The sequence below is a fragment of the Dermacentor albipictus genome, chromosome 1 (assembly GCF_038994185.2).
Source record: "Dermacentor albipictus isolate Rhodes 1998 colony chromosome 1, USDA_Dalb.pri_finalv2, whole genome shotgun sequence".
NCBI classification, from domain to species: Eukaryota; Metazoa; Arthropoda; class Arachnida; order Ixodida; family Ixodidae; genus Dermacentor; species Dermacentor albipictus.
The window spans coordinates 397,126,772-397,152,822 of NC_091821.1; the positions used below are offsets into that span (position 1 = coordinate 397,126,772).

The following is a 26,051-nucleotide window of genomic DNA, read 5'->3' on the forward strand; positions in this document are numbered from 1 at the left end:
ACGAGTTAATGACATCTTAGTTGAAATCAAGAAAAAGAAATGGGCATGGGCAGGACATGTAATGAGGAGGGAAGATAACCGATGGTCATTAAGGGTTACGGACTGGATTCCAAGGGAAAGGAAGCGTAGCAGGGGTTGGCAGAAAGTTAGGTGGGTGGATGAGATTAAGAAGTTTGCAGGGATGACAGGGCCACAATTAGTACATGACCGGGGTTGTTGGAGAAGTATGGGAGAGGCCTTTGCCCTGCAGTGGGCGTAACCAGGCTGATGATGATGATGATGATGGTGATGATGATGATGATGATGATGACGACGACGACGACGATGATGACTCAACATCGACATTTCGCACCTATATAGGAATAGTCTACGAATCACCCACGCACCAACTCGTTCAAACTTTCACGTTATACTCGGGTATATATATAGCAATGCTCGAAAGAGAGGAGCTGTCAAAATGAATTGTTTCGGCGAAACCTCCCGCAGCCTGCCTTCGGGCTATTCTCGGACATCCAGCGCTGCTTGCTTGGGCATGTTTTGACGTGGTTATCCGGTTCTTGGCGCGGCTTCAAGCGGGAACACTTGCTGTGAGCGCTATTTTCGTACTTCACAGACGCTGACGCGTAACTAAAAGGCTTCGATAGTTTTTCATCTTTTGATTGACCATAGTCGCTCTAAATACCTTACGTAATGAAGAAAAATTCCGCAGGTGCCTAGTTGATTCGACATAACTAATACTGTTGCGCAGAGCGACGAAGGGACAGGACTTAAGCGAGAAAACAACACACAACGCCTGCTGTGCGCAAACTATCAACTGGTTTATTTTTCAGCAAGCGAATCGTACATGTAGCTTACACGCATGCGCAGGGGTGATCTGCCAAGTTTACCTACGCGCTCTACTGTCAGTGATTATGCTAACCTCTTTATTGCTGAGTGAAATAAACGGCGCGCTGACACGAGCCCTGTGGGTCCATATTGATGTTGTACGCTTCCACGACCTCTCTTTTACTTTGGTTCCTACTTTTCAGCAATATCACTGCCTTGTGGAAGATAGCCTTGCACTTGCATGAAACGCAATGGTGGCTAGGTGCCCTGGTGCTTTTATCATAGTGCAGTTATAACGATGTTCGCCGAAACGCACCTGCCTGTTTGGCCACATAATCAGCCCCACAGGAGAAAAGCATCCTGTAGACTACTCCCGTCGCGCAGTCAATAAATCTTTTGTCGTGGTGTGTAGTGCATGCATTCTGGGTGTTCTTTTCTCTGGTCATTCCATTTACTTTTGCGCACAATCCCTTTAGCTTTTGTGGTGCTGTGAGGACGACTCGTAAGCCACACCTAGCAGCTTCTTTTTTCAGTCGGTGTGATACTGTGTGCATGTAGGGCGTGGTTATGAGAGGTTTGCCCGTCGCATCTCCCTTGGGACCTTGCTCACCAGGGCCTCTTCGCGGTTCTCGTATAGCGAGACTTTTGTCTGTGTAGGGATGAAATACATTTTCAGTGGTGAACTTTGCATTGAAATGAGTTAAAATCTATCGCTCAGCGCGCTCGTTTCCATTTATCTTTTTTTTTAAATCACCACTTGGAAGACTGACCTACCTTTGTGTTTTACATCCTAAGACACTATATCCTTTCTTTTTTTGCGTTTTGTTTTCGCTGACCAGCCATGGTGACCGCCGAGCAGTACGTCTCGGGTACGACTTCCGACGCCGGCGGAATGCAAACAAAGCCCTCGTGTACGTATGCCATGGGTATAGGTGCACGTTAAACAACCGCGGGTTGTGAAAATTAACCTGGGGCCCTTCACTATACAGCGCTCCTCCGAACCCGTGGCGCAGTTTCGGTGAGTCATACGCGTCATACGTACTCCTGAGGAGCAGGCAGCTTTCGATCAGCAACGCCGCAAGCAGAAATGGGAACAAGCTCGTCTACGCCGTGCCGATGCTGCAGCCCGGGCACAAGAACAGGCTCGTGGAGCCTAGCGCAAGCAACAACTACGTACCGAGGATCCGGCAGCCTGCTAACCTGTCGTTTATTGAACCATCGAGATTTAACCCAAGGATAAACACGAGGGCCGCACGCTTCAGCTTTGCTGGTTAACCATCTGCACAGAGTGCTTGGGCGGTTATTTTCCTTTTTTGTGATTATTTCTTTCCCATCGCAAGTTTTTTGTCGTTGTTGCCCAGCCAGTTTACTAGGCAGATATACCTGATTCTTCCCCATGCAATATAGGGAACAGTTCCGGTTGGTGTTAAAAGAGCTGTTTGCACGTCTCTGATTAGACGGAAACTGCGGCAGTTGTGAACGTAAGGCGACGCCTGCTTAACGCGCATGGAACGGTCGCATGTATATCCTAACGATGAAACCACAATGTTATCGCTGTGCGTAAATATCCAAGTGTGAACCGGGAGCTCCCAATACAATTCTTGTAGCCTTAGGTCCTCGGTAAGCTAACTGTCGGCCAATTCCATGGGCACCTCCACTGATGTGATTACAAAGTATAAGAGAGATGCTAAAGCGCCGACGGGGTGGCCGTGTAAATGCAAGAAGCTTAAAGGCCGTGCAAGACCATTCACAAACACTTTCACAAAGAATCATCAACCTGCAGCCCATACATAAAGGTACGCCAAGCGGAAAAAACTAAATGAGGCAGAAGTCCGCTGAAAGAAGTGGTCAACAGTGGTCCAACAAGGGGTGACTCAGTAATTTGTTCTTCGGTCAGTCACCCATTGTTGGACCACTGATCTATCTATCTATCTATCTATCTATCTATCTATCTATCTATCTATCTATCTATCTATCTATCTATCTATCTATCTATCTATCTATCTATCTATCTATCTATCTATCTATCTATCTATCTATCTATCTATCTATCTATCTATCTATCTATCTATCTATCTATCTATCTATCTATCTATCTATCTATCTATCTATCTATCTATCTATCTATCTATCTATCTATCTATCTATCTATCTATCTATCTATCTATCTATCTATCTATCTATCTATCAGATTATCTATCTATCTATCTATCTATCTATCTATCTATCTATCTATCTATCTATCTATCTATCTATCTATCTATCTATCTATCTATCTATCTATCTATCTATCTATCTATCTATCTATCTATCTATCTATCTATCTATCTATCTATCTATCTATCTATCAGATTATCTATCTATCTATCTATCTATCTATCTATCTATCTATCTATCTATCTATCTATCTATCTATCTATCTATCTATCTATCTATCTATCTATCTATCTATCTATCTATCTATCTATCTATCTATCTATCTATCTATCTATCTCAATACGTGACTTTCCTTTTGCGCCGATCACCAACGTGCCGGGTTGTCAGAAAAGCGACGGACGCTTAACAGATAACAAGAAGTAAAAAAAAAAGATGAAAAGTGAAGAAATATTAACAATGCTAAGTCACGGCGCCGACGTATGTGACAAGGGCCGGGCAAATAAAGCGGGCTTCGCAATACCGCCGCCAACGATCTGCAAAAGCGAGCGCGAGGCCGTCGGGATTTACTTCGCTTCGACCCGACCATTCATCAGCTCCGCGCCGCGGCACGGGACGGAGATAATCCTCGCGGGGATATACCGGAGATCAGGCAGACGCGCGGCCACCGACAGTAGTCCTCAGTTTTCCCATTTCACGATTCTTCTCTTGGCGTCTCACTACCGGCGTGTGAAAGTTGAGAAAAAATGTGACAAAAAATAAACAGACATATTGCGAAAGACTCGAAACAAAGCGATGGTCGCGCATCCGCGGTGCGTTTCATCTGGGAGACTGCCCTGTACTTTGGAACAAGCGCCTTGCACGGGATTTACGTTTGACGTAAACAGCTGCAGTGTGTGCAGCTTTTTCGCCATGTCTTCCTTATCTTTTCACCGATATGTACGTTCGCTAGAATAAAAATAGATAGATAGATAGATAGATAGATAGATAGATAGATAGATAGATAGATAGATAGATAGATAGATAGATAGATAGATAGATTCAAATGGCTATCCATTGTTTATAAGACTGTTACCGGCATTGGGACGTGCTGCATTTAGACGCCTATACTGGCCATAGGCGATAACTGTAAACATATTGCGTGTATTTATTTCTTCTCTTAGCAAAATAAAATGAATTAAGTTAATGAAGTCGATGAGACACCTAATCACAAAACGCCCTCCAGTTAAAAGGGGCAATTACCCTACACAATGGTGCAACAGAATCACCAGTGCAATAGCAGCAGTGGGGTATGGAAGAGAATGAGTTCATATTTTCTTGTCTTCCCTCTGTCTCTAACACACAGGTGAAAGATAAGAAAAAAAGAAAAAAGGAAGAAAGAAAGATATTTTAACGCGACAGCGTTAAGGAGCTCGTGTCGCAGAAAAGCCGGTGTCGTCGGCGTCGGCTCAGGCGTGCGGCGCTTGCTCAGGCGCACATTTCGGTGTCGCGCCGAACGCTGCGTTGCTCGACGCTCACCGCGTCCGATGCGGGGCGCGTAGTCGCTGCGCCATAGCAAAGCCACCTAGAAACAGTCTCTGTAGCACGCCGCAACCTTCGCTTCTCATTCCAACGAGCAGCTCAGTCTCCAGGAGACATCTCACCTCGTGAGTGTCTAGCAGAGGCAAGCGCAGCTGCTTATATACCGCCGCGACGCCGCGAGCGACGGCGCGAGTTGGAGCCCCGTTTCTCCTCTGTCGTGACGTCACGGTGTCACGTGGTCAGCCCTGAAGGCGACGCCGCGAGCGACGGCGCGAGTTGGAGCCCCGTTTCTCCTCTCTCGTGACGTCACGGTGTCACGTGGTATTGAAGGCGACACCGCCGCGCCTGAGGAGCTGGGTTGAGCTCTAGTAATATGCCTCGCATAAAAGAAAGAAAGAAAGAAAGAAAGAAAGAAAGGAAGATGTGTAAACAAGTAATGAATGTTCACAGGGCGGCCCTTGCCCTTTGCTCGCCTCCCGTGATTGAGTAGGGTCGAGCAGCGGTGGAGAGAGATGGAGCGAAGTGGGGAAAGAATCGCGTCCTTTGGAGTGGCCGGGCAAGGTTAGCCTGTGGCGGTTATGCGCTGCTGCGATTCGCGAACGGCCGGAACCGTCAGCGGCCAAACTACGCCGCGTCAGCCGATTATGAAGGATGGCGTCCGCGTGATGGGTTTTCGGGTTTCGTTTGTTATCACTTGCCGATGGGCGCGCATAGGCAACTCACGAAAAACCGATTAAGGAGATGATCTCGCGGAAGTATACGGCAATTCTTCCTGGTGCCTTCGCTCTGACACTGAGCGTTCTTTATTTGGTTTTCTGTTATCCACCCGGGGATAGAAACGAAAACTGGCTCGAGGCCTTTTAGATAAGGTGTGCATATATATATGCCTGTATATACCGTGTGTTCCAGCTAACGTTAGCCAAGCTCTTAAATGAAAAACATATTCGATAAACACGGCGCAAAGTATAATTATACGACCCACGATGGTATGTTGTCAGATCTCTGACGACCGAACACCATAGTTCTTACTATCGTACCTTGCACCGTATATTTTCAATCTTTTCTTTTTCTTTTCTTCGTAGCTTGGCTAACATTAGCTGACAGGCCCTATATTCTCGGTGCCAAGGAAGGCAAGCGACTCTATACTGATGGCAGCCTGGGAGTATCGCCTCGTGTGTTACTGTCATACTTTACTGAAATGTTCCTCAGTGGGCACGTGCGTACACGTACGAATGCAAACGCTAATCTTGCGCGGCTAAGTGGTGGCAGACCCATTAATGGCAATGCTGTTTATCGCATAAGGTAAAGCATTGCACCGGATTACCGACAAAACCGATAAATACAGTTGACTGCTCGGTTAGTCACCAAAGCGTGATCATAACAGCAGCGTGAGAGTTACACGTGACCGGGTGGGGACACGCCGAATAACCTGGGGCCGTGGCCTTCGCCCGTATTCACAAAAAAGTTCTTACGCTAAAATTCTTCGCAAGAGAACATTTCAGGCGATCCCGATGCTGGACGTATTGCGAGTGAAGGCGACCGGCCAATGACAAAGGGCACTTCCGAACGAAGAGCTTCGTAAACTCTCTACATCTTCTGCGTCTGCGGTGTGCAAAGGCGCAAAATCGCCGCTGCGTTTATTGGGATGCACCAGTTTGTAGTATGTGACCGCTTGTGACGGACCGAACGAGAATGGCGACCGGTGCAGTGCTCAAGATAACGACGTTGCGCCATTGCTTCAGTGTGTCTGTGCGTGCGTGCTGTAAACTCACATTTTAGTCACCTGTCCTCATTCCCCAGCTCAGGGTCGTCAACCGGACTCAGCCTAGTTAGCCTCCCTCAGCCTGGTTAGACTCACGGTGGGGAGCAGTGCAAATTTTCTTATAATATTGATAATTGCGATTTTGCACAATAGCCACACGGAAGTGTCTGCACATCATGTCCGCCTTCTTTTTTTTCTGTATATATCCGTAACCATAACATTTGAAGTTATATTTTGTTTTGCCGCAGTCATGTCTGGTTTCAGTAAAGTCCTACATATTTGGTAAATTAAAGTAAGAAGCGGCTAGTGCCTTGGAGTAAAGCCGCTTGAGACACAAGCGTGCAGGTAGACAACCCCATCTGAGCTGGGGCCGCATTCACAAAGATTTTGGTTCGTAAGGGCTATTTGCCATTGGCTGGCCTCCTTCTCTAATGGTACGTTCAGCATCAGGATTGGTTGTAATTTTGTCTTACAAACAATTCTAACGTCAATGCTTTTTGCGAACGTTCAGTGAGTATTTAGAGTGGGAAACACTGCCCAATCACTGTTCCGAAATGAGTATGATTGCCTTGTCAGTTGCCTTGTCATCTTGTGCTGTTTGCTTGAATTATACAAAAATGTAGCAGCGCGACTTGTGGCAAGGACGGAAAACTAGAAGAGAGGCAAAGGCAAGCGTTCTGCAGTTTCATGAAAAATAAAGAAAGAAGACCGCGTTAGAAGTTACTTAGCTTGAGGCTACTTATAGCTAAGTGCCTCAACTCCAGGGAGTGTTAATAAAACTGCACTCAAGGCATTCGAACTGGCGCAGCTGAGCGCCGGGCTCGTAGGTTTGAAAACCCTGACGCCTGAGGCTAAGAGCGGTGAGCCTGACGTTAATGAACTATAGTGGAGGTGGGAAACCCGCATTCAACGAGGCGCATCCGCAAGCAGCGTTGGCGTTTGTTTACACTGCTGAGCACAGTTCATCAACACGCGCGCAAGCTCTTATTTTTTTTTAATAGAGACCCCACTCAAAGGCCATCAAGTTCCCTGAAAGGTGAGATCTAAGGTGACACTTTTTGCTCAAGAACAGCCTAAGACCTAGGGTAGCCCAAGACCTTAAGACCTTAAGACATTAAGAGAGAGTTCTCTCTCTTCCTCTTTCACTCCCCATTCCCCTCACCACGTGTAGGGTAGCAAACTGGACTCAGTCTGGTTAACCTCTCTGCCTTTCCGTCTCCCCCCTCTCTCTCTCTCAAGACCTTAATACATAAGCCTCTAAGAGGCTTAGAGGATTACAGGAGGCAACACGCGAAAGCCGTTTGTCGAATTCTCGAATTCGCCTCTCGCATTTCGTTGCTTGCTTTAGGAGGAGGGAAGAGAAAAGCTTGCTTTAACGAACAAAAGCGGCCTCTGAGCTGAGCACTGCTAAGCATATTGTTCTTAAGAACGTGCGATGGGGGCGAGCGAGCAAGCGTGTTTGCGTACGTGCATGCGGAAGTCTTAGAGGCTTGGAACAGTAGCGTACGGCTGCTCCATTGAAGTTTAAAGTGGTGACTACGTGAAACGTATTTGTGACACACTTGCGGTCGCTCGACATTGAGGTGTCTATTTGGTCTCGCGCGATACATTGTAGCGTTTACCGCGGTTAAAAATACAGACTTACCACTTACACCGACAACCATAAGAAACACATTTCGGCCGTATTTGGAGTGCGGTCGACACGCTGCGCGAAATGTTCGCGGCGGTGCAGCGGCGCGCCAAAAGCACATCGAAAGTGTGTGCAACACGCGTTTGCGAGTACGGGTTACGCTGGCGAGCAAGCAGCAACAGTTACGCCTTTCGCAGTTCCTGACGTAATTTCTTATCGGTTGCCAGGCTTGGCGTGTAATCTTAAAGGTTTTTGCGAGGACAAACGGTTACAGGAAATGGCGCAAACGGGAGGAGCGTGCACGCGCACGTTCCTGTTCCATCCTGAAAGCGGATGCTCCCTGGCAGCACAGTGGTATCGCGCAGTGAAACACGCTTCGGCGTAACCGGACCGCGCGAGTGTGTGGAGAGCGAAGTACCGTGGCCGGCAACGGTGATGGTGAGACGAAGGGGAAGGCGATGATTGATTCCGCCCCTGTGGTCAAGGCGGTGCACCCGTCATTGGTGAGGGAGAAGAGGTGGGAAGATGGAGCACGGGCGACAACAGATGGTAAACGGAGAGTGTGGCGCTAGAGGTGAGAGAAAAAAGGCGTCGCAGAAGGTAAAGCTGAGCAAAACAAATAAAGAAATGTTGCTTACCTTCCCCCACCTCTGCTTATTACTCCACGCCCATACCACCGCGCGCACACACAAACACGAGCAGGGAAGCATATACGTACACAAAGCGGAAAAAGAGGAGGGGTTGACAAAGCACAGCCGCGACCCAAATCCGCTCGGGACAAGTTTTCTTTATGCCCGCTCGTCGGTAACCCGAGGTTGAGAATGGTGAACGATGCACTGCGCAAGATAACGACGTTGCGCCTTTGCTTCGCTGGCGACGTTGGCCGGCCTTCGCGGAGGGCGAGGGCACACGAGCAGAAGCAATCAAGGAGAGAAGGAGGGAGAGAGCATGGCGGCGCCGGTTTTCGCGAAGGCGGCCATTTTGCGGGAACGACCCTTCTTGTCGTTCGCCACGCGTGCAGGGACGCAGTATACGATCGTGAGTGGGCGACCCGGCCCAGCGCAGGCCGTTATGCTTTTGAACGTTATAGCGCGCTATCGCTCACAAAACATCGGTGCGCCGCACCAGAGAGAGAGGGAAAGAAAATACACAAGCTTGGTGATTCATCTGAGAGCAACGGGAGTGATGTTGTAAATAACATCTGCGCCATGCCAGCGTTTCGACACCGAGGAAATTGGCGTTGGGATGACACTCCGCCCGTGCACTCGTCTTGTCCCTTTCAAGTTACTGTCTTCGTGCGCTGTGTGGATTACTTCCTTACTGTCTTCTTTTTTTTCTCTTCCACAAAATGTAACGAGATAGTCATACCATCCGTCAGGTCTCCGAGGGACGACGCATTGGCTGAGACGCTTGGTGCTGTCACTGTATCGAATTGTTGCTTTTACGGTGAAGTTGAGTTTGGTGTACACATAGCGCGCTCGACGCAAAGACACACGTAGCTCTACGTGTGCCAGCGTCTAAGCCGTATTGTGCGTTACCAATTTTCCCAAATCGTCGCGCATACAGCTGAAACGAAAAATGATATTTGCATGACGTGTCCCAGCTAACTTTAGCCAAGGTTTAAAGCTATGCCAATGCACTCTAGGAGGGCGCGACCAAATGCAAGTGGTTGGTTATTGTATGCAGCAAGTCACATTCTTTTTCTGCCTAATTTTATAATTCATCAAATTTAGTTAACCAACTTCGCAAGTATTTAGGGCAGAACTTTAAGTCAGAAACTTGTAGAGCGTTCTAGGAAAAATCTAATTCGGCATTTTCTAACTTCCTAATTGTTACGTAGGCCACGCTGGCCGCATTTCGATGGGGGCGAAATGTGAAAACGCCCGTGTACTTAGATTTAGGTGCATATTAACGGAACCCAGATGGTCCAAATTTCCGGAGTTTCACACTACGGCGTGCCTCATGATCATGTCCTGGTTTCGGCACGTAAAACTCCATAATTTAATTTCAAATTCTAATTGTTACGTAATCATTCTTCTTGTTCCCTCAAAAAAGTCTGTACCCGCCGTGGTTGCTCAGTGGCTATGGTGTTAGGCTGCTGAGCACAAGGTCGCGGGATCGAATCCCGGCCACAGCGGCCGCATTTCGATGGGGGCGAATTGCGAAAACACCCGTGTACTTAGATTTAGGTGCACGTTACAGAACCCCAGGTGGTCTAAATTTCCGGAGTCCTCCACTACGGCGTGCCTCATAATCAGAAAGTGGTTTTGGCACGTAAAACCCCATAATTAAATTAAAAAAGCCTGCGAGATATGAAAAATGAAATAAAAAAAGCACGTGCCGCACTCGCTTGCGCGTTGCGATTGCAGTGCCCTCAACCGTGCCGCTTGTGAACGAACATGGTGTATAGCCTGGTGCGCTATACCGCTTAGAAGTGACACAGCAGCCACGCAGGTGTTGGCTGCGCGATTTACACCAGTGATCTGCTTGGCTCGCGGCGGTTTACGACAGCGAATAATCAGAACTGGCCGCACGCCATCTCTGCTTGTGGTTCATACGCGGCACGTTTGAGAACGCTGCAATCACTGCGCGCGAGCGGGGCATGTCACGTGTTTTGTCGTTCCTTAAATTTGTTTTTTCGCAGTTCGCGGGCTTTCTTTAGGACGCAGGCAAATGATTACGCAACGCGCAGGAAGTTAGAAAATGCTCAAGTAGGTGCTTCCTAGAACGCTCCGAAACTTTCTCCTTGGAAAGTTTGCCTCAACTTTAGTATCTGCGCAATTAGTTAATCGTTCTTAACTATTTATGCAATCAGGCAGAGTACAACAACAACAACAACAACAACAACAACAACAACAACAACAACAACAACAACAACAACAACAACAACAACGACGACGACGACGACGACGATGACGACGACGACGACGACGACGACAACAACAACAACAAGGCAGTGTCACTTCCTCCATGTACAATAGCCAACAACATGCATTTGGTCGCGTTCTCCTCGAGTGCTTCGGCATAGCATTAAACCTCCGTTAAAGTTAGCTGTGCATCCTGTATATAGTTAAGTAGATGTCAGTTGCGGCACGCATGCGCGCACCGATTGGTATCGGTTCATCTGCAGAAGCGTCGTCCTGCAAGGGTTCTTGCGTTCTTTACTAGTGTATAAAAAAACTACATGCACTTACTTCTATTCTCTTTGGCATGTGGAGATGCCTTGGAGCCGCCTATGATAACCGCAGTGAAATTCATCGCCAACTATACCGCATATGGGAAGCTAATTAAGTTGAGGCAGTGAACGGGATAAACGAAAAAAAAAAACTAACCGTTTTTCACGCTCTCTTCTATCCGGGAGAACTGAACCCCGAAGTCAGCCACATACATACTGCCCTCCTCAAGGTTGATGAAGGGCACTCAGGCTCTCAATGGGCCACGTTTGTCATGTGCACTGAGCGACAGAGTGCGAGATTTCTCGTGCGGTACATCGCACTCACGTACAGTTGTTATTTCGCGTGTTTTATTATTTTTTCTCTTTTACCCGTGCCTTTTTCTGTGGCCTGTAATTTTCTTCAGCCCTTGGCCACAGTACAGCATGGCTAGCTCGTCTATATGCACTTTCTTACATCATTGCCTTTCTCTCTCTCTCCATATCCTCCTTCTCAACTGAAGTTTATCTCGTGGAGACGTTATCGAAAGAAATCCGAATTTACGCTAATTTAAGTAGATTTGAGAGCTACCAACTTGCGCTTCGGTTATATTTCTCCCGCGTTGGTGAGGCGAGCGTTACGTTTTTAATCTTGAACGACTTTATATTATTAAATATTAATTACCGTAAAAAAGCCGACAGCGCAGATTTTGTGGTGGGCGGCTGGGCTATTTCTTCGCGCACTAAACAAATCGGGACGACTTAGGATTACGTGATCTGCTGATTGCGCCGAAGCTTCTTTAATATGTTGGCCCACTTTCCAGGGCAAGCACCGTGCGCTAATCTTCAGAGCACACGTTCGCTCCTTTAACCAAGTCGAGCGCTTCCACTGGTGGCTAGCGCGCGATCTGTTTTGGCTGCGGAAAATGCGTGGTTTTAAATTACCTCTACAACGCCGGGACAGTACATTACTCTTGGGCGAGCGCTTTGCATTCATCTGAAAGGGGCGAGTGCTGACCATTCGTTTTCGGTGCTGAAAACGCTTCCAACGTGTCGTCTTTGAAGTTCTCGCAAAATGTTGGGGATATTTATATCCCGGAGGTAAGAGCTTCGCTCGCCGTGGTCGCGGCTGGTAAGCAGAGGAAAAATCAGGCGTCCAAAAAAAAAATGCAGTTCATTTAAGTTAATGAAAACGTTCACCTTTTGAACTCGGATAACCAGCAAAAGGCTGCAGACCAACGAACTTGGGAAACCGAACTGTAGCTTACCAGCAGCCGCATTCCCGATCAATGAAGTTCGTGGCGATCTAGCAGTGTGCGCTGTCTGGCTAAGTCGGCGGATGTGCGTGTGAGGAAGCACTTCGCACGTTTCCCGCATGTGTTCTTTTCGCGTCGCCCACATACATGCCCACAAGCGCCGCTGGGTTGTTCTCACTGAGTAACGTATCAGGTAGGATTGGAAACCGCCAGCAGACGCGACTGTGATGCGGGCGAACAGATAAGGCCAAGTATATATAGAAAAGCATACTATCCTCTATCATGCTTCAGCCAGTAGGCTGATAATTTTTCTCGCGTATAGAAAAAGTACGGCATATCGTGCTTTTTTTTACGTGAGAAACAACAACAACGTGACCCTAAAGCTCTATTCTCGACAAGCATGGCGGATGCACGGCCACCATTATCCGCCATGTTGACTCTCTGATTGGCTGTCGGGAGCTCACGTGCCTTGAAATTTGTGCCGGGAAAAGGAAGTTTTGCAAAATGCAAGTTTGCGTTTTTGTCAAGGTGACGAAGCGTGACGTAGGGCTGAAATTTTTATCGAATAATAAATTTTTTTGAACCTTGGCAGCTATATTGCGACGTTAGCGCTTCAAAAATAATGTGAGTGGTAGTGTGCAGAAGCCAGTGCAACGCATCTGCGATTTCGCGAATATGCGGTGGCGATCCAAGATAGGCGCCATGTCAGCTTGCTGATTGGCTGAAGGAATATGCTGTGGGGAGCGTCACAGCAAGGGCCGTCTCGTAAACGTCAATTTGATGTTGCGTGACGTTGCGCTGGGCCTGCATTGGGGAGATTTTCCGCCATAAATTGTGGTGCGACGAGCCGCGCGAATTATGCAAATGAGCAGTCATATGCAGTGACGTCCGAGAGGAATGCGTATCGCCACATTTTCCCCGTCGTTTGGCACCATGAAAATATTTCGTTCATAACGCGCGCTCATAGTATTTGCATCGCTCTCGGGTGGTGTTGGCAGTTGTGTTTTGGGCCGTCATTTTTTAAAAGAACACGGTTATACGAAATAATATTGGTTGAACATAGCAAACTTTCTGAAATGCTGTCCACTTTTGACTGCTGCGTTTGTATTGTAATCAAGATTAACGCCTTTTCGCGCAATCAGAAGTTGTGACAACGGTGTCTTCTTAATTTATAAAAAAGGAATGGACGGAAGGCGGCGCCTTGAAATTTCCTCAGCGGTGAGAGTAACCAGCGAAGTGAACAAGAGGTGGCAGCGCCGGCGCTTGGGTCGCGCAAGCGGATACCTTTGGCGCGCGCAACGCTATCGGTGATATATTCGGCCGTGTCTCAGCTGCAGCCGAGTCGGGCTGTGTCAATTGCGTTTCGCGAGGTAGCGATGACGTCGCCTAGAACGTGCGCGCATCACCACTGGCAGGTCGCGTATGTTGTCCCAAGCAAGAAAACAAGTGCGTTGGCGCCAACATACGATGACTCATTCCATTTCGCGGAGACACGCATCCTGGCTAGTGAAGCAGACGACGGCTTGTATACGCAGCAGACGACTGAAGTGAGAAGCGTTTTCTACGGAATAATCAAGCGCTTTGAGCTATAGCTGCTCTATTTTTACTGCGGAGGAAAACAGTTTTGCTTTTCCGGCAACCTTACGTTCAGTTCCTTCATTTTAGTTTCTTAGGCAAAACGTCAAATCGGCCTCACGTTACGTAAGCAAAACGGGGCCATCGGCGCCATTTTATTCGCGTCGCGTCTACGTCACGCATCGAAGAAAATGGCGGAATGTCCAGAATAGCGCCCTCGCTGTCTGAAGACGATGGAAGCTTCTGGCGCTGCGGTGAGTTGGGATGGCGTATGTTCAGCTATAGTAGCTGGCGCCAGCATGACGCGGCCTCTTTTCTTTCGGTCGACGCGCCTCGGACGGTCTTCTCTCGCGCTATAAAGCGCGCCGTTTCCATTCTGTCCGCGCTCTGTGTATGCGATTTGGCACGTCGCTTTAAGATGCCGCCGGCGTTGTCTTGACCGGCCTGTTGTGTCCACTTTCTGGTAGAAATGCAGTTATGCTTCCGGTGCAGATGTACGAGAGTACTTTTGAACGTACGCTTATATATCGCAGGACAGAAGGCAAGGAAATCAGCTACAATCTGACAAAAGAAGTGAAAAAAAAAAATCGGAACGCGCGCGCAGGCACGCTTAAGACGTGGAGTCTAGTGTCCCTGTATATGCTCTCGCAGGGAGCAGAGTTGCGCATAGGTCCACCGTTGTGTTCCAGCTCTGCAGTGAAGCAACTCCTCGCTCGCGCAGGAGGCAAATGCTGCGCGGTGTTCCATTTGCCTCCGTTGCCAGCTATATGCGGCCATTGTTCGCAAGCGCTGAGCAAGATGACACTTTTTAATGCAAGCTTGGCTCGAACGGTTGGCGTAGCCGGAAGGGTGCCAGACCCCCCAAATTTTTAGTTCGTGTGTGCATATATACACGCACATATACAAACACACGCACGAATGTACATATAGGAATAGGGCCCCCCTCGATGCGTCGAAATAAAATCCTGACTACGCCCGTGGCTCGAACAGCTGAAAAGTTCGCGTGCAAACGCGCATTACCTTGCAACAAAAAGCGGTGCAATGTTTTTCAGCATGCATGTGAAACTTTCTCGCGGAGTGTGGAAGGCAGGAAATGTTTTGAAGGGTGCTTACATGTGAGTACATTTTGGCTGCCGGAACCAGGCGAATAATGATCGTCGCCAAGAGAACTATTGTGCCTGCAGTTATGTCAGTGACCGTTAATTAGCTGCTGCACGTTTTTGATATATGCGGTACAGAAACGTAGATTTGAACGCATTTCAAATGTTCACATGCGCACATTTTATGCAAAGCTTACTTTAACTATTCATACCGCAAGATAAAAGAGGTGCTTCGTAGCAGCAAATCTGCAAGTGGAAGAAAATTCAAGATGGGCGAGCTTCTAGATCAAATTTATTTCGTACAAGGGAAGGGATCAGCAATGGCTGGTGGCAGCAGGGGTTGAGTGCCGGTTCTCGGAGCCCTGGGGGGGTGGGGGGACACAATTCAAGGCCACTGTAAAGGCAACAAGTGATTAAGAGTACAACAGGTTGTTTTTATTGCACTAATCACTAAAGATGGCAAACTTGCAAAGTAATTATTCACATATTGCAGACTGTAATATGACAACACATTTTTCTTTATTTCTTCATACTACTCAGATTAATTTACTATAACACAGCGCTTATTAAACGTACAAAAATAATTTCACATTCCTGACGTTGACTACGCTGATCGCACAAGCAACATATTGCGGGCGGTAAATGCTGAAGCTATCACAGCTGTCTCATCAGCGGGAGCGCACGATCTTTTCGCTTACTGCAAAACAATGAACACCAGTACATAAATCGACCTTACATGAAAAATCAGAGCGCCGAAAAAAAAAAAAGACAGTAGAGAAAAGCCAGGGTGAAGCGGGCATATTGCACCTGCTAGTATTTACTCTGTTTTGAACACACTGTTCTAAAGCCGCATAGTCAGAACAATCGTACAAGCGACACAGTTAATTGGGTGAGTTGGTAAGTTAACATTCTTGGCGTCTATGTGCAGCGCGACACAGACGTGTCGTCCTTTCTTTGTACCGCGTCTGTGTCGCGCTGCACATATACAACAAAAACTTCACAAGTCAACAACCTCTCGTGCCAGGTGTACGCATTTCAGCGTGTACAGGAGTGTTACTCGAGACAAATGCTGCCTTAGTGTAAACAAGTCGAACGCACCCCGAATATCCTGCTGTTCCCTTTCGGAGTCGGCCGGTCTTTTCGGTCCACACGGCACCATGTAAATAAACTTTGCCACATTCCGCGCGATTTGTGCAGTTTGGTGCGCTGCAACCCGTCATATACTGAAATACAAGTGTCAAAATGATCTGCTTCGTAGCACTTCACCAAAGTCATTAACTTAATATCGTCGAATACCGTACCTGCAACCCGGAGCCAATCGTTGCTACGCACGCTCGACGGTCCCTGATTGTAATTTCGGTGGCACTGACGGAAATGGGTCGGCGCCATATCCGTAAAGTTGACTTCGCAGCGGCGCAGTTGATCATTTGACGCCATTTTCGACCACGTGATAGCGCTCGGCGAATAGCGGTGCGAGCGGCGCCGGAAATGTTATGCGCAACTCAGCTCCCTGCGGGAGCTTATACAGGAACACTATAGTGGAGTCCCACGCACGCTCAAGCGCATTCACTGCTATTATATGACGCACACGGGAAAACCCTGGCAAACGTGTGCGAGAGAGTAAAATTACCTGAAAATAAAACAACAAAAAACTGCCTTCATCGGCATTTTTTGGAGCCATTGATGTGGTCTCAGTCGATGCCTGGAAATCGCTTCGCCGCCATAGGCCCGTCTTCTCATATTGCTCGGGCAGAGGCACGGAAGGGAATGCAGAAGATGTGTCGCAGAACAGCTAGAGAGAGAGAGAGAGAGAGCGTAAGGCGAGATTCCAGCTTATGGGTATTTCGCTGGAGTTGCGGCGTTCTTTAATAAAACTCTATTTTGGGTGCTCACCGGCGGCACCTGCAACGTTCACGTTGCCTTTCTGCGACAAGCAATTTTCTCGCAGACGGGCGAGCCAAAGCCATTAAACGCGACTGAGATTGAAATACCTTGATCTGGGCACGTTGCTGCTAGGCATGGAAGGAAAATACCGAAGTCAGAGACAGGGATGAGTTATATTTATTTTGCGCAACACATACGTGGAGCCATTCCGTTTGCACAACAACCTACGGGTGTTCCGCTCAACTTTTCCTTTTCAGGATGATTGCGCGAGCTTGAACAGCAGATTACCTTCCCTTTGCCCTCCGTTTTGCTGCGCCATGTGCTGGTATGAATTTCGTGGGCATAAATTTTGAGCCGCAAGAATTTCACACGACAACACCGCATGTAGTCACGAGCAATAAGCCAGTGCATGTTTCCTTGAGGTGCTTATGAATATTTAGGGTGTTAAGTACTCTATGTGAGGTCGCCTAGTCTGAAAACTCAATTAAGAACGACGCTGAAAGGCATTCATGAATCTTAATTTCTTATTCTTGTTCTTTCTATGCATACAGGTACGTTAGGTCTGCGCATTGTGGAACCTCGCTGCCGTTTTAAATTTTAAAGGGCCACGGACGTGATATATTGTACTACAATTTTCTTTTTCGTTAAATCAAGGTATACCAGACCTCTAAGCTTCATAAAGAATACTGGCACGCCTCAGAGAGCCCTAAATTATTTTTTATAAAAGCGTTTCTACTACTAGTTTTGGTTTCGTTTCTGTCCCAGGAGGTTACTTCTTCGTGACCCGCCGCGGCTGCTCAGTGGCTATGGTGTTGGGCTGCTAGGCACGACGTCGCGGGTTTGAATCCCGGCCACGGCGGCCGCATTTTTATGGTAGCGAAATGCGAAAAAATCCGTGTACTTAGATTTAGGTGCACGTCAAAGAACCCCAGGTGGTCCAAATTTCCGGAGTCCCCCCACTACGGGGTGCCTCATAATCAGGTCGTGGCAAATTTGGCACGTAAAATTCCGTGATTTTTACTTCTTCGTGACGTCATATTGCAGAATGTGGTCACGTGGGAGCAGGATGTTTTGCGACATTTTGACACTCGCTCGGTCGCTCCCTATTCATTGTAAGTTTCGTAACAGCGCAACACAAGACACGGACAAAAGGAAGGTAAAAAGGACAACACGGCGCCGACTCTCAGCTGATATTGTATTGAAAAGACGTCTAACATATATATATAGGTGCCAGTTGAAAAACCATGACGTGCGCGAGACAGAGATACATCGAGGCAACTGTGACGAACTGATAATCAAGAGTTACGAAGGTAACGCAGTTCTTTGTAATGAAGAGCGATAGACGGTTCGCTAATACATGCCCTGTCCCTACTCTTTATATTGTGAGCCTCAGCAATTTCTCTTGTCGGTTGGCTCGCGTGTTTATAAATGACATTCAGTCAGTCAAGAACTTTATTGAGGTCCTGAGGAGGTTTAAGCCGTTGGAGATCGCACGCGGGGAGCTCCTTGGGCCGGAACCGTAGGCGACACCGAAGTCGGGACGGGAACGTGGTGACGCTCCGCCAGTTCTTGGGCCCTCTGGACGGCCTTGAGTTGGGAGTTTGAGGTCCGGGCTTTTGAGGGCTTCTTCCCATTCGGGATCACTGGAGAGAGGACCCTCTGGTAACATTAAACTCTGGTAAATGACATTAGTTGTTTTTTTTCAGTGTAGGGGCGACAACCGCACGACTTTCAATGCTCCGGGAGATGAAGGGGCGCAACCCCTTGAAGAGATAGCTCATGCTCCTTACTATGCTGCTACTCGTTTTGAAAACCGATGTAGATTGCACAGCAGACTCCTTTAATGTGACCAGTCAAATCGCGGCTTCGAAACTTGCCACGTCTTCTGATTTTGTGAATTCGGCATGTGGTGCGTCAAAACCATTTGAACTGAGGTATCCCAAACTTCGTACTTTGCATCCGAATAACGCTGGTTATAATGCTTTTTTTTTCAGCATGAACACATTACGGTATTGTTTGTTTAGATTTTATTGCAACAGTCAGCCAAAATTTCGAAACTGGGCTTGGCTTTGTCATCAATCCTTTCCATTACTCCACCGCCGTGATGACGTAGTTGTCGTCGTCATCAGGCTACTTCCTCGTCGTCAGCTTTGCTCTCCTCCACATGACGAAGAGAGACAAGACTTCGTCCTCCGCAGCCACTGGGAATCGGACCCATGCCCTTGCGGTAACGTGCAGTTGGGAACAGTACGCACCGACCGCTTTGCCGTCGCGCAGTTTTGGATGCTGGCAATTTGCGCGTCTACATTTATCGACATGATAAAAATCAGATATTGGCGTGCGATTGCGGCGCCGGCTATTCCTTCTTCATAAAAATTTTGTGTTTTTCGCATAAGTGCTGTACACCTTGACGCTCTTTTACCCGTAAGATATACATAAAACAAATTATAGTACCTCCGTAACATACGAACGTATCATTATCTACATACATAAGAATGCATATATAATACACAGCATTTGTGTAAAACATTCCCCATAATATTGTAAACAACGCCGACATTAGGAACGAACTCTTAAAGCAACAGTGCAAACAAAACAGCGCTACCGCATAATATATAAAAGCACAGAATGACAGTCGAAATAAAACATTCGTATACGAGCAAGACTTTCTAAAAGAAGAAACCTGCGGTGCATGTGCCGTCGTTGTGTACGGGCTAGGCCGCGCCTTGACACTGTATGTCGTGCGGCCCTGTGGTCCGGTCCCCGTGGCACTCCCAACCCTCGAAAGAGCAGGCTGGTGAGTGCACAACAGCTCGTTTCATTCAGCAGGGCGTTGGAGCTTACCGCACGACACAGCATCTCACTTAAACAGCCTGGAGTAAGCCTGGCGGTCGCAGACAACGTAGCCCGTACACTACTACTGAGCCTGACCGAAATGTCCAGGGTTCTATTCCTTTATGCTTTTCGACCTTCTGCGAAACAACTTCAAGACGTTGAGATTTTACAAAGCGTGCCCCGTTCTCTTTGTTTTTCCTTCTGCTTTATATTTTCTGACTTTGTAAAGAACGAAATAAGGAGACGTCTCTACGCAGACAGAGCAAAGGAATCACGTATAAAGATAACCTTTGATAAACAGTGCGCATTCGCGCGTCGTTTTGCGCTCTGCGGAGACTCTGAGAGTGGTGGTCTTGTGTGCGCATATTTCCGAGGCCACAGCAGGCATTAGTGTAGCGAACGACGTTGCCTTATGTGAATCGCAAAAAAAAAAGAAAGAAAAAAAATGCAGCAGCCGTTGAGATGATGGTGGCGTTTGCTACGAGAGCCTTCAGTTATCGCAGTCAGTACAACCGTAGGAATTCTCCGTGAAGTCAGCTGATCATATTCTTTGATATCGGTCTTCGTCGTACCGCTTCAGTGATGTAAAAAACCTACATGTTGTGACACCAGTGGTCGGCTGGTGTAGAGGTTGGCGAAATAACAAAGTAAGTGAGCACGTTTCTGTATCTCAGCTCATCAAGTGGATTCCAGTTAGCGAAGCGTTGGATGATCGCATATATTTTTTTCTTTTCTTTTTATTCACCGAAGCATGCACCTTCTGTATACCACAACAAAAATAAGAAAGGCACACAGGCGAGTCTTCAAGGATGTTTCGTTCCTACTAAGCCTGACCGAAATGTCCAGGGTTCTATTCCTTTACGCATTTCGACCTTCGGCGAAACAACTTTCAGACGTTGAGATTTTACAAAGCGTGTCCCGTTCTCCTTGTTTTTCTTTCTGCTTTATATTTTCTGACTTAGTAAAGAACGAAAAAAAGGAGACGTCTCTATGCAGAAAGAGCAAACGAATCAGATATAAAGATAAACTCGCGTAGTAGTCAATTGATTTTTGATGGCCGCGTCGCAGGCGCCAGAAGAATGTGAGTGCCTCGCGAGTAAAGTGGTCAGCCGTGATCTCCTTCCCTAACCTCCCTTCGGCTGTCGTTTGCCTCCCTCGCCTTGTTCTCTGTGCTGCTTTTCTTTCGGTATCCTTTTATTTCTATTGTATCTCTTCTCATTCTGGCCGCGCTTTATCTTTTCTATCTTTCTTTTTATCTGCTGACTTCCTCAGGAAATGTGTTTGCGTATTCCGCCGTCCAGTGGAGCGCGGTACCATAAATTATCGTTTTGTGTTGTAAATGAATATATAGGAGACATTTGCGCCTCGATGTGGCACCAGATGTCCCTTTACTGGTAAATGTAGTTCAGCATCACGACTACAGACTTATAACTTAATGCAATGCATGACTGGAGCACATTATTAGTTCGCTAAAGAGGAAGTCCACGTATGGCAGTAGCCCACGTAGTATAACGTGTACATTAAAGCACGGTTTTTGCTGAAACCACAAGAATTTCCGACTAAGGCAGTTCAAGAATCAATCAATCAATCAATCAATCAATCAATCAATCAATCAATCAATCAATCAATCAATCAATCAATCAATCAATCAATCAATCAATCAATCAATCAATATTGTGTGAAACATCTATCTATCTATCTATCTATCTATCTATCTATCTATCTATCTATCTATCTATCTATCTATCTATCTATCTATCTGTCTGTCTGTCTGTCTGTCTGTCTGTCTGTCCGTCCGTCCGTCCGTCCGTCCGTCCGTCCGTCCGTCCGTCCGTCCGTCCGTCCGTCCGTCCGTCCGTCCGTCCGTCCGTCTGTCTGTCTGTCTGTCTGTCTGTCTGTCTGTCTGTCTGTCTGTCTGTCTGTCTGTCTGTCTGTCTGTCTGTCTGTCTGTCTGTCTGTCTGTCTGTCTGTCTGTCTGTCTGTCTGTCTGTCTGTCTGTCTGTCTGTCTGTCTGTCTGTCTGTCTGTCTGTCTGTCTGTCTGTCTGTCTGTCTGTCTGTCTGTCTGTCTGTCTGTCTGTCCGTCCGTCTGTCTGTCTGTCTGTCTGTCTGTCTGTCTGTCTGTCTGTCTGTCTGTCTGTCTGTCTGTCTGTCTGTCTGTCTGTCTGTCTGTCTGTCTGTCTGTCTGTCTGTCTGTCTGTCTGTCTGTCTGTCTGTCTGTCTGTCTGTCTGTCTGTCTGTCTGTCTGTCTGTCTGTCTGTCTGTCTGTCTGTCTGTCTGTCTGTCTGTCTGTCTGTCTGTCTGTCTGTCTGTCTGTCTGTCTGTCTGTCTATCTATCTATCTATCTATCTATCTATCTATCTATCTATCTATCTATCTATCTATCTATCTATCTATCTATCTATCTATCTATCTATCTATCTATCTATCTATCTATCTATCTATCTATCTATCTATCTAAATTCCGCGGGAAGTACCAAAATCCTGCAGCAGACCTTATTTTGATTGTTGCGCGCTCGCTGCACACTTACTCGTTTCCGCTGTGTAAAATGTCCGTGGACGCACGTAGTCGAAACGTAGGCACTTCATTAACTGAATAGAAAATACCGTGCCGATGCATCGCAACAACTGTCACGATGGCACAGTCAAATTCGATGCGCATATTCAAGGACGCTGCCAAATAGCAATGGTCCAATGAGTGTTGGAGGAAGCACCTTGCTATGTAATGTTCAAGAGCTCATAGAATTCGTCCTTCGAGGCACGTACATTGATCTTGTCATTGTCTGTGTTGCTCGTCATTTAGGGCCTCTTTTTCCGTGAAGCAGGCAGAAGGTTGAAGTTACGTATCGAATCCAATACCGATGAAGACAATGCTTTGTATCTCTTAGTATTGTTGGAAGAAAACCAAGAGAAGGGTGAAGGGGAAGGGGGGCGGGGCGGAGTTAACAGACATCAGAAGTTGATGCTGGGAACTGAGCACCTTGCGCTCCCACACGACGGCGAGAAAGACTAACTGCAATTGTTGCAACTCGTGCCGATAGCTTAATTGTTGAGCGCTCACGCAGTAGTTGATTGCGTTGTAGAGCTGGCGCGTGAGAGCCGCGCGCAACACTCGGCAGTTTGTGCCGTGGCTTTGCACACACTGCGCGCAACCTAAAAGGAGAAGAAAAAAAGCTAATTTTAGAGCACGTCGTTTAACAAGTGATTGTGACACGCGCGCTTCTACGTTGCAGGCCTGTCGACGCGGAGCCTTATTGTGTGGATGCTCATTAGGGCTTTGCGTTGGAGGCGCCTCTTTGAATAGATACGAGACGGGACAAAGGCAGGGTGGTCTCTATAATAACGAGGATACATCGCTCACAGTTTGCCACTATAGCTGCGCGTCGTCTGAAAGCCTGATGTTTATCAGGTGACGATCGTCCCGGGTAATTTGCTAATTAGGGGACTTGCCAGCATTGAAAGGCAAAGCGTTTAACCAAAAACAAAAGAGAAAAGCCGCGTAATTCTTTTTTTTAAAGGTGTGTGCATTGAAGATGCTTTGTGCAATGGAGCTGAAGTTAGTGATAGATTGCGTGCGAGCTATGAAGTAAGAACTGTGCACCGAAACGCGAACAAAAAATGAAGACACAAACGATAGAGTATTCAACAGTCACCTTCGTTCACGTTTCATTGCGAATTTTTCTTTTTTACTTGCAGCTAATACGCACTAACCGGTCCGCCGCAACGTTTCATTGGAGCGAACGGTGTCGGTCTTTGTTTCGAACAGCTGCTGAATACAGCTCCTCACTATAACTTCCTCACACACAGACACACGTAAATTAAATTATGGGGTTTTACGCGCCGTGACCGGGATCTGATTACGAGGCACGCCGTAGTGGTGGGGGACTCCGGATGAGCTTTTTTTTTTCACCTCCTGGGTTCCTTAACGGACAGTGGTTTTGCATTTCTCTCCCATCGAAATGTGGCCGCCGCCGTGGTCGGCATCGCACCCACGACCTCGAGCTCAGCGGCGCGGTGCCATATAGCCACCAAGCTATGAACCGCGGTGGTTCGCACAGACACACAGTATCACAAAGGAACTAAGATCCGTCCGAGCAAGCCTTCTAACCAAAAGATTTAAAAAAAATTAAATTATGGGGTTTTACGTGCCAAAACCACTTTCTGATTATGAGGCACGCCGTAGTGGGGGACTCCGGAAATTTCGACCACCTGGGGTTCTTTAACGTGCACCTAAATCTAAGTACACGGGTGTTTTCGCATTTCGCCCCCATCGAAATGCGGCCGCCGTGGCCGGGATTCGATCCCGCGACCTCGTGCTCAGCAGCCTAACACCATAGCCACTGAGCAACCACGGCGGGTAACCAAAAGATTATGGAGCAAGGTGTTATCATGGTGCACGGCCCTAATTTACATGGAAAAGAAAGCGGCCTTTATTATTTTATGCAAAGGTTTGTCTATTTGGCCACGTTTTACTCTAATCCCATATCTTACTGTCTCTCGGAGTGTTCGACGGTAAATACATTATAGAAAATATGTGACTGCACATATCGGCGAGCATTCAGAGGGTGACTTGTGCCACATACGTTGTCCAGCGCGCGCGGCTTTCCCATAATTGAATAGGAATGTCTACGTTTCGCGTTCCCAAAGTTATAGGGGCCGCATAACGCCTAGCTTGCAGAGAGACGCAAAACGAGCACAAAAGAACGCCAAGGACATACAAAGGACCTTGGGTTCTTGCGCACGCAAAGTACGCTTCTGTACGATATCTCTAAAACTCCACAACAACAACAACAACAACAACAACAACAACAACAACAACAACAACAACAACAACAACAACAACAACAACAACAACAACAACAACAACAACAACAACAACAACAACAACAACAACAACAACAACAACAACAACAAACCAGTGGGAGGGTTCACTACAATCTATTTACGATATGCACAGGCATCCTCGTCGTTGAAGCAAAACTTTCTCCACGCGTCACTGTACGTACCCAGTAATTAACGGCAGCCTACTTCTCCAGATTGGCCGAGGTGACGCAGTCAACTCTCCCACGCGGAAATTGGCGCGTACGCTGTGTCTGGGAGGCAGTGATGGAGAAAGAATAGACAGAAGGGGCGAGGAAGCCAATACCGAGGCGTGTACATAAGCACATCTCGCGATGGGATTACACGCCTGCCTGCCTGTACCGGCTTGCCAAGCATGCACGCGCGCATAGACGTCGACAACGAGAAGCGCGACATTCCGGAGAAGGGCTGTCACTCGCACGGCCGAGTGCGCCGGAGGCAATTTCCCTGGAGGCCAAAGTCAAATTTGCCGCTCAGTATACGTTCGGCAACTCCTGGCAATGGTTTTTTGTTTACTTTCGACTTACGCGCGTGGCCTCGCCCGCATCAGAGAGTGTGGTACGTTCCTGGCGGGACACGAAACTTGACGCCTTCTGTGTCGCCCAGCCGCACATAATGTGGTTATGCGGCTTCGCTGCGCGTCGGATGTGCGCGTACTTGGTCACGTGATTGGCTGACGAGCGCTACACGGGGAGCAGCGTGGCGCGACGCGAAGTTTGTGCTCCGGCAACGAGTGCGGCGTCACGTATACGGTGGCGTTTGCTTGCCTTTAATTTGCGCGTTCCCGAATTAGTTCTCTTCGGCTGCATGTCCTTCGATCGGAGCTCGTCAACCGGAACTTTAACCGGCAGCTGAAACTAATTCTGGGTAAAGAGACACAATTTAGCGACGCTAAGTAAACTTAGACTATAGTAACATATTCTTTAAAATCTCTTACTTTCGTTTATTTGGCAGGAGAAAGTACAGTAATTTTCAACAGAAGGGGGGAAGTCTAACTATCGTTATCTGAATTTCGCGCCGAACTGTGAACGCCTTTGCGCCAGTGTGACGTCGCAGATTCCAAGGCACTTTTTTCTCGTACTTGGACCGTTCTGACAAAATTCGGCTATGTACCGACAAACCATAAAACTATAAATTCGAGTTCATGTCGCCGAAATTCTTGACCTTACAAGCCGCGAAACGCACAATGCAGTGCATATATGTCGCGACAAGAAATGTCGTCTTGACTGCCAGATGGACTTGCACGATTTGTGACGCTCCGCTGACGTATACGCAGCGTCTTGATGTGCAGTGCCTCGTCCTTCAAAACAGCTGCGGGTCTTACTTTCGTTGTTTACATACGCCGTTCACAAATTGGCCTTCTATAGGAACGCTTTAGCCAAAGTTTATTTCGTGATGTAGAAATGTCTGCATTTCTCGTCGTCATCTCACCTGTAAATATCATTATTAGGTTTACTTGCACGTCTGAAAATTTGGATTCCTTAACGCCCCCGCCCCTCC

At 47.5% G+C, this 26,051-nt stretch overlaps 1 protein-coding gene across 3 annotated transcripts in view; it reads left to right on the forward strand.

Annotated features, from left to right (window-relative positions):
* LOC139054676 (multiple C2 and transmembrane domain-containing protein 1-like) overlaps window positions 1-26,051 on the forward strand; it is a 270,471-nt gene that overhangs the window by 70,292 nt on the left and 174,128 nt on the right. The window contains exon 1 of one of the 3 annotated variants that reach the window (XM_070532087.1): window positions 14,037-14,128. The exons of the other annotated variants lie outside the window; for them this stretch is intronic. Within the exon in view, the coding sequence (XP_070388188.1) occupies window positions 14,074-14,128 (55 nt within the window). The 5' untranslated portion in view covers window positions 14,037-14,073. Of the gene's footprint in view, window positions 1-14,036; window positions 14,129-26,051 lie in introns of those variants that run through there. 3 annotated transcript variants of the gene reach the window in all.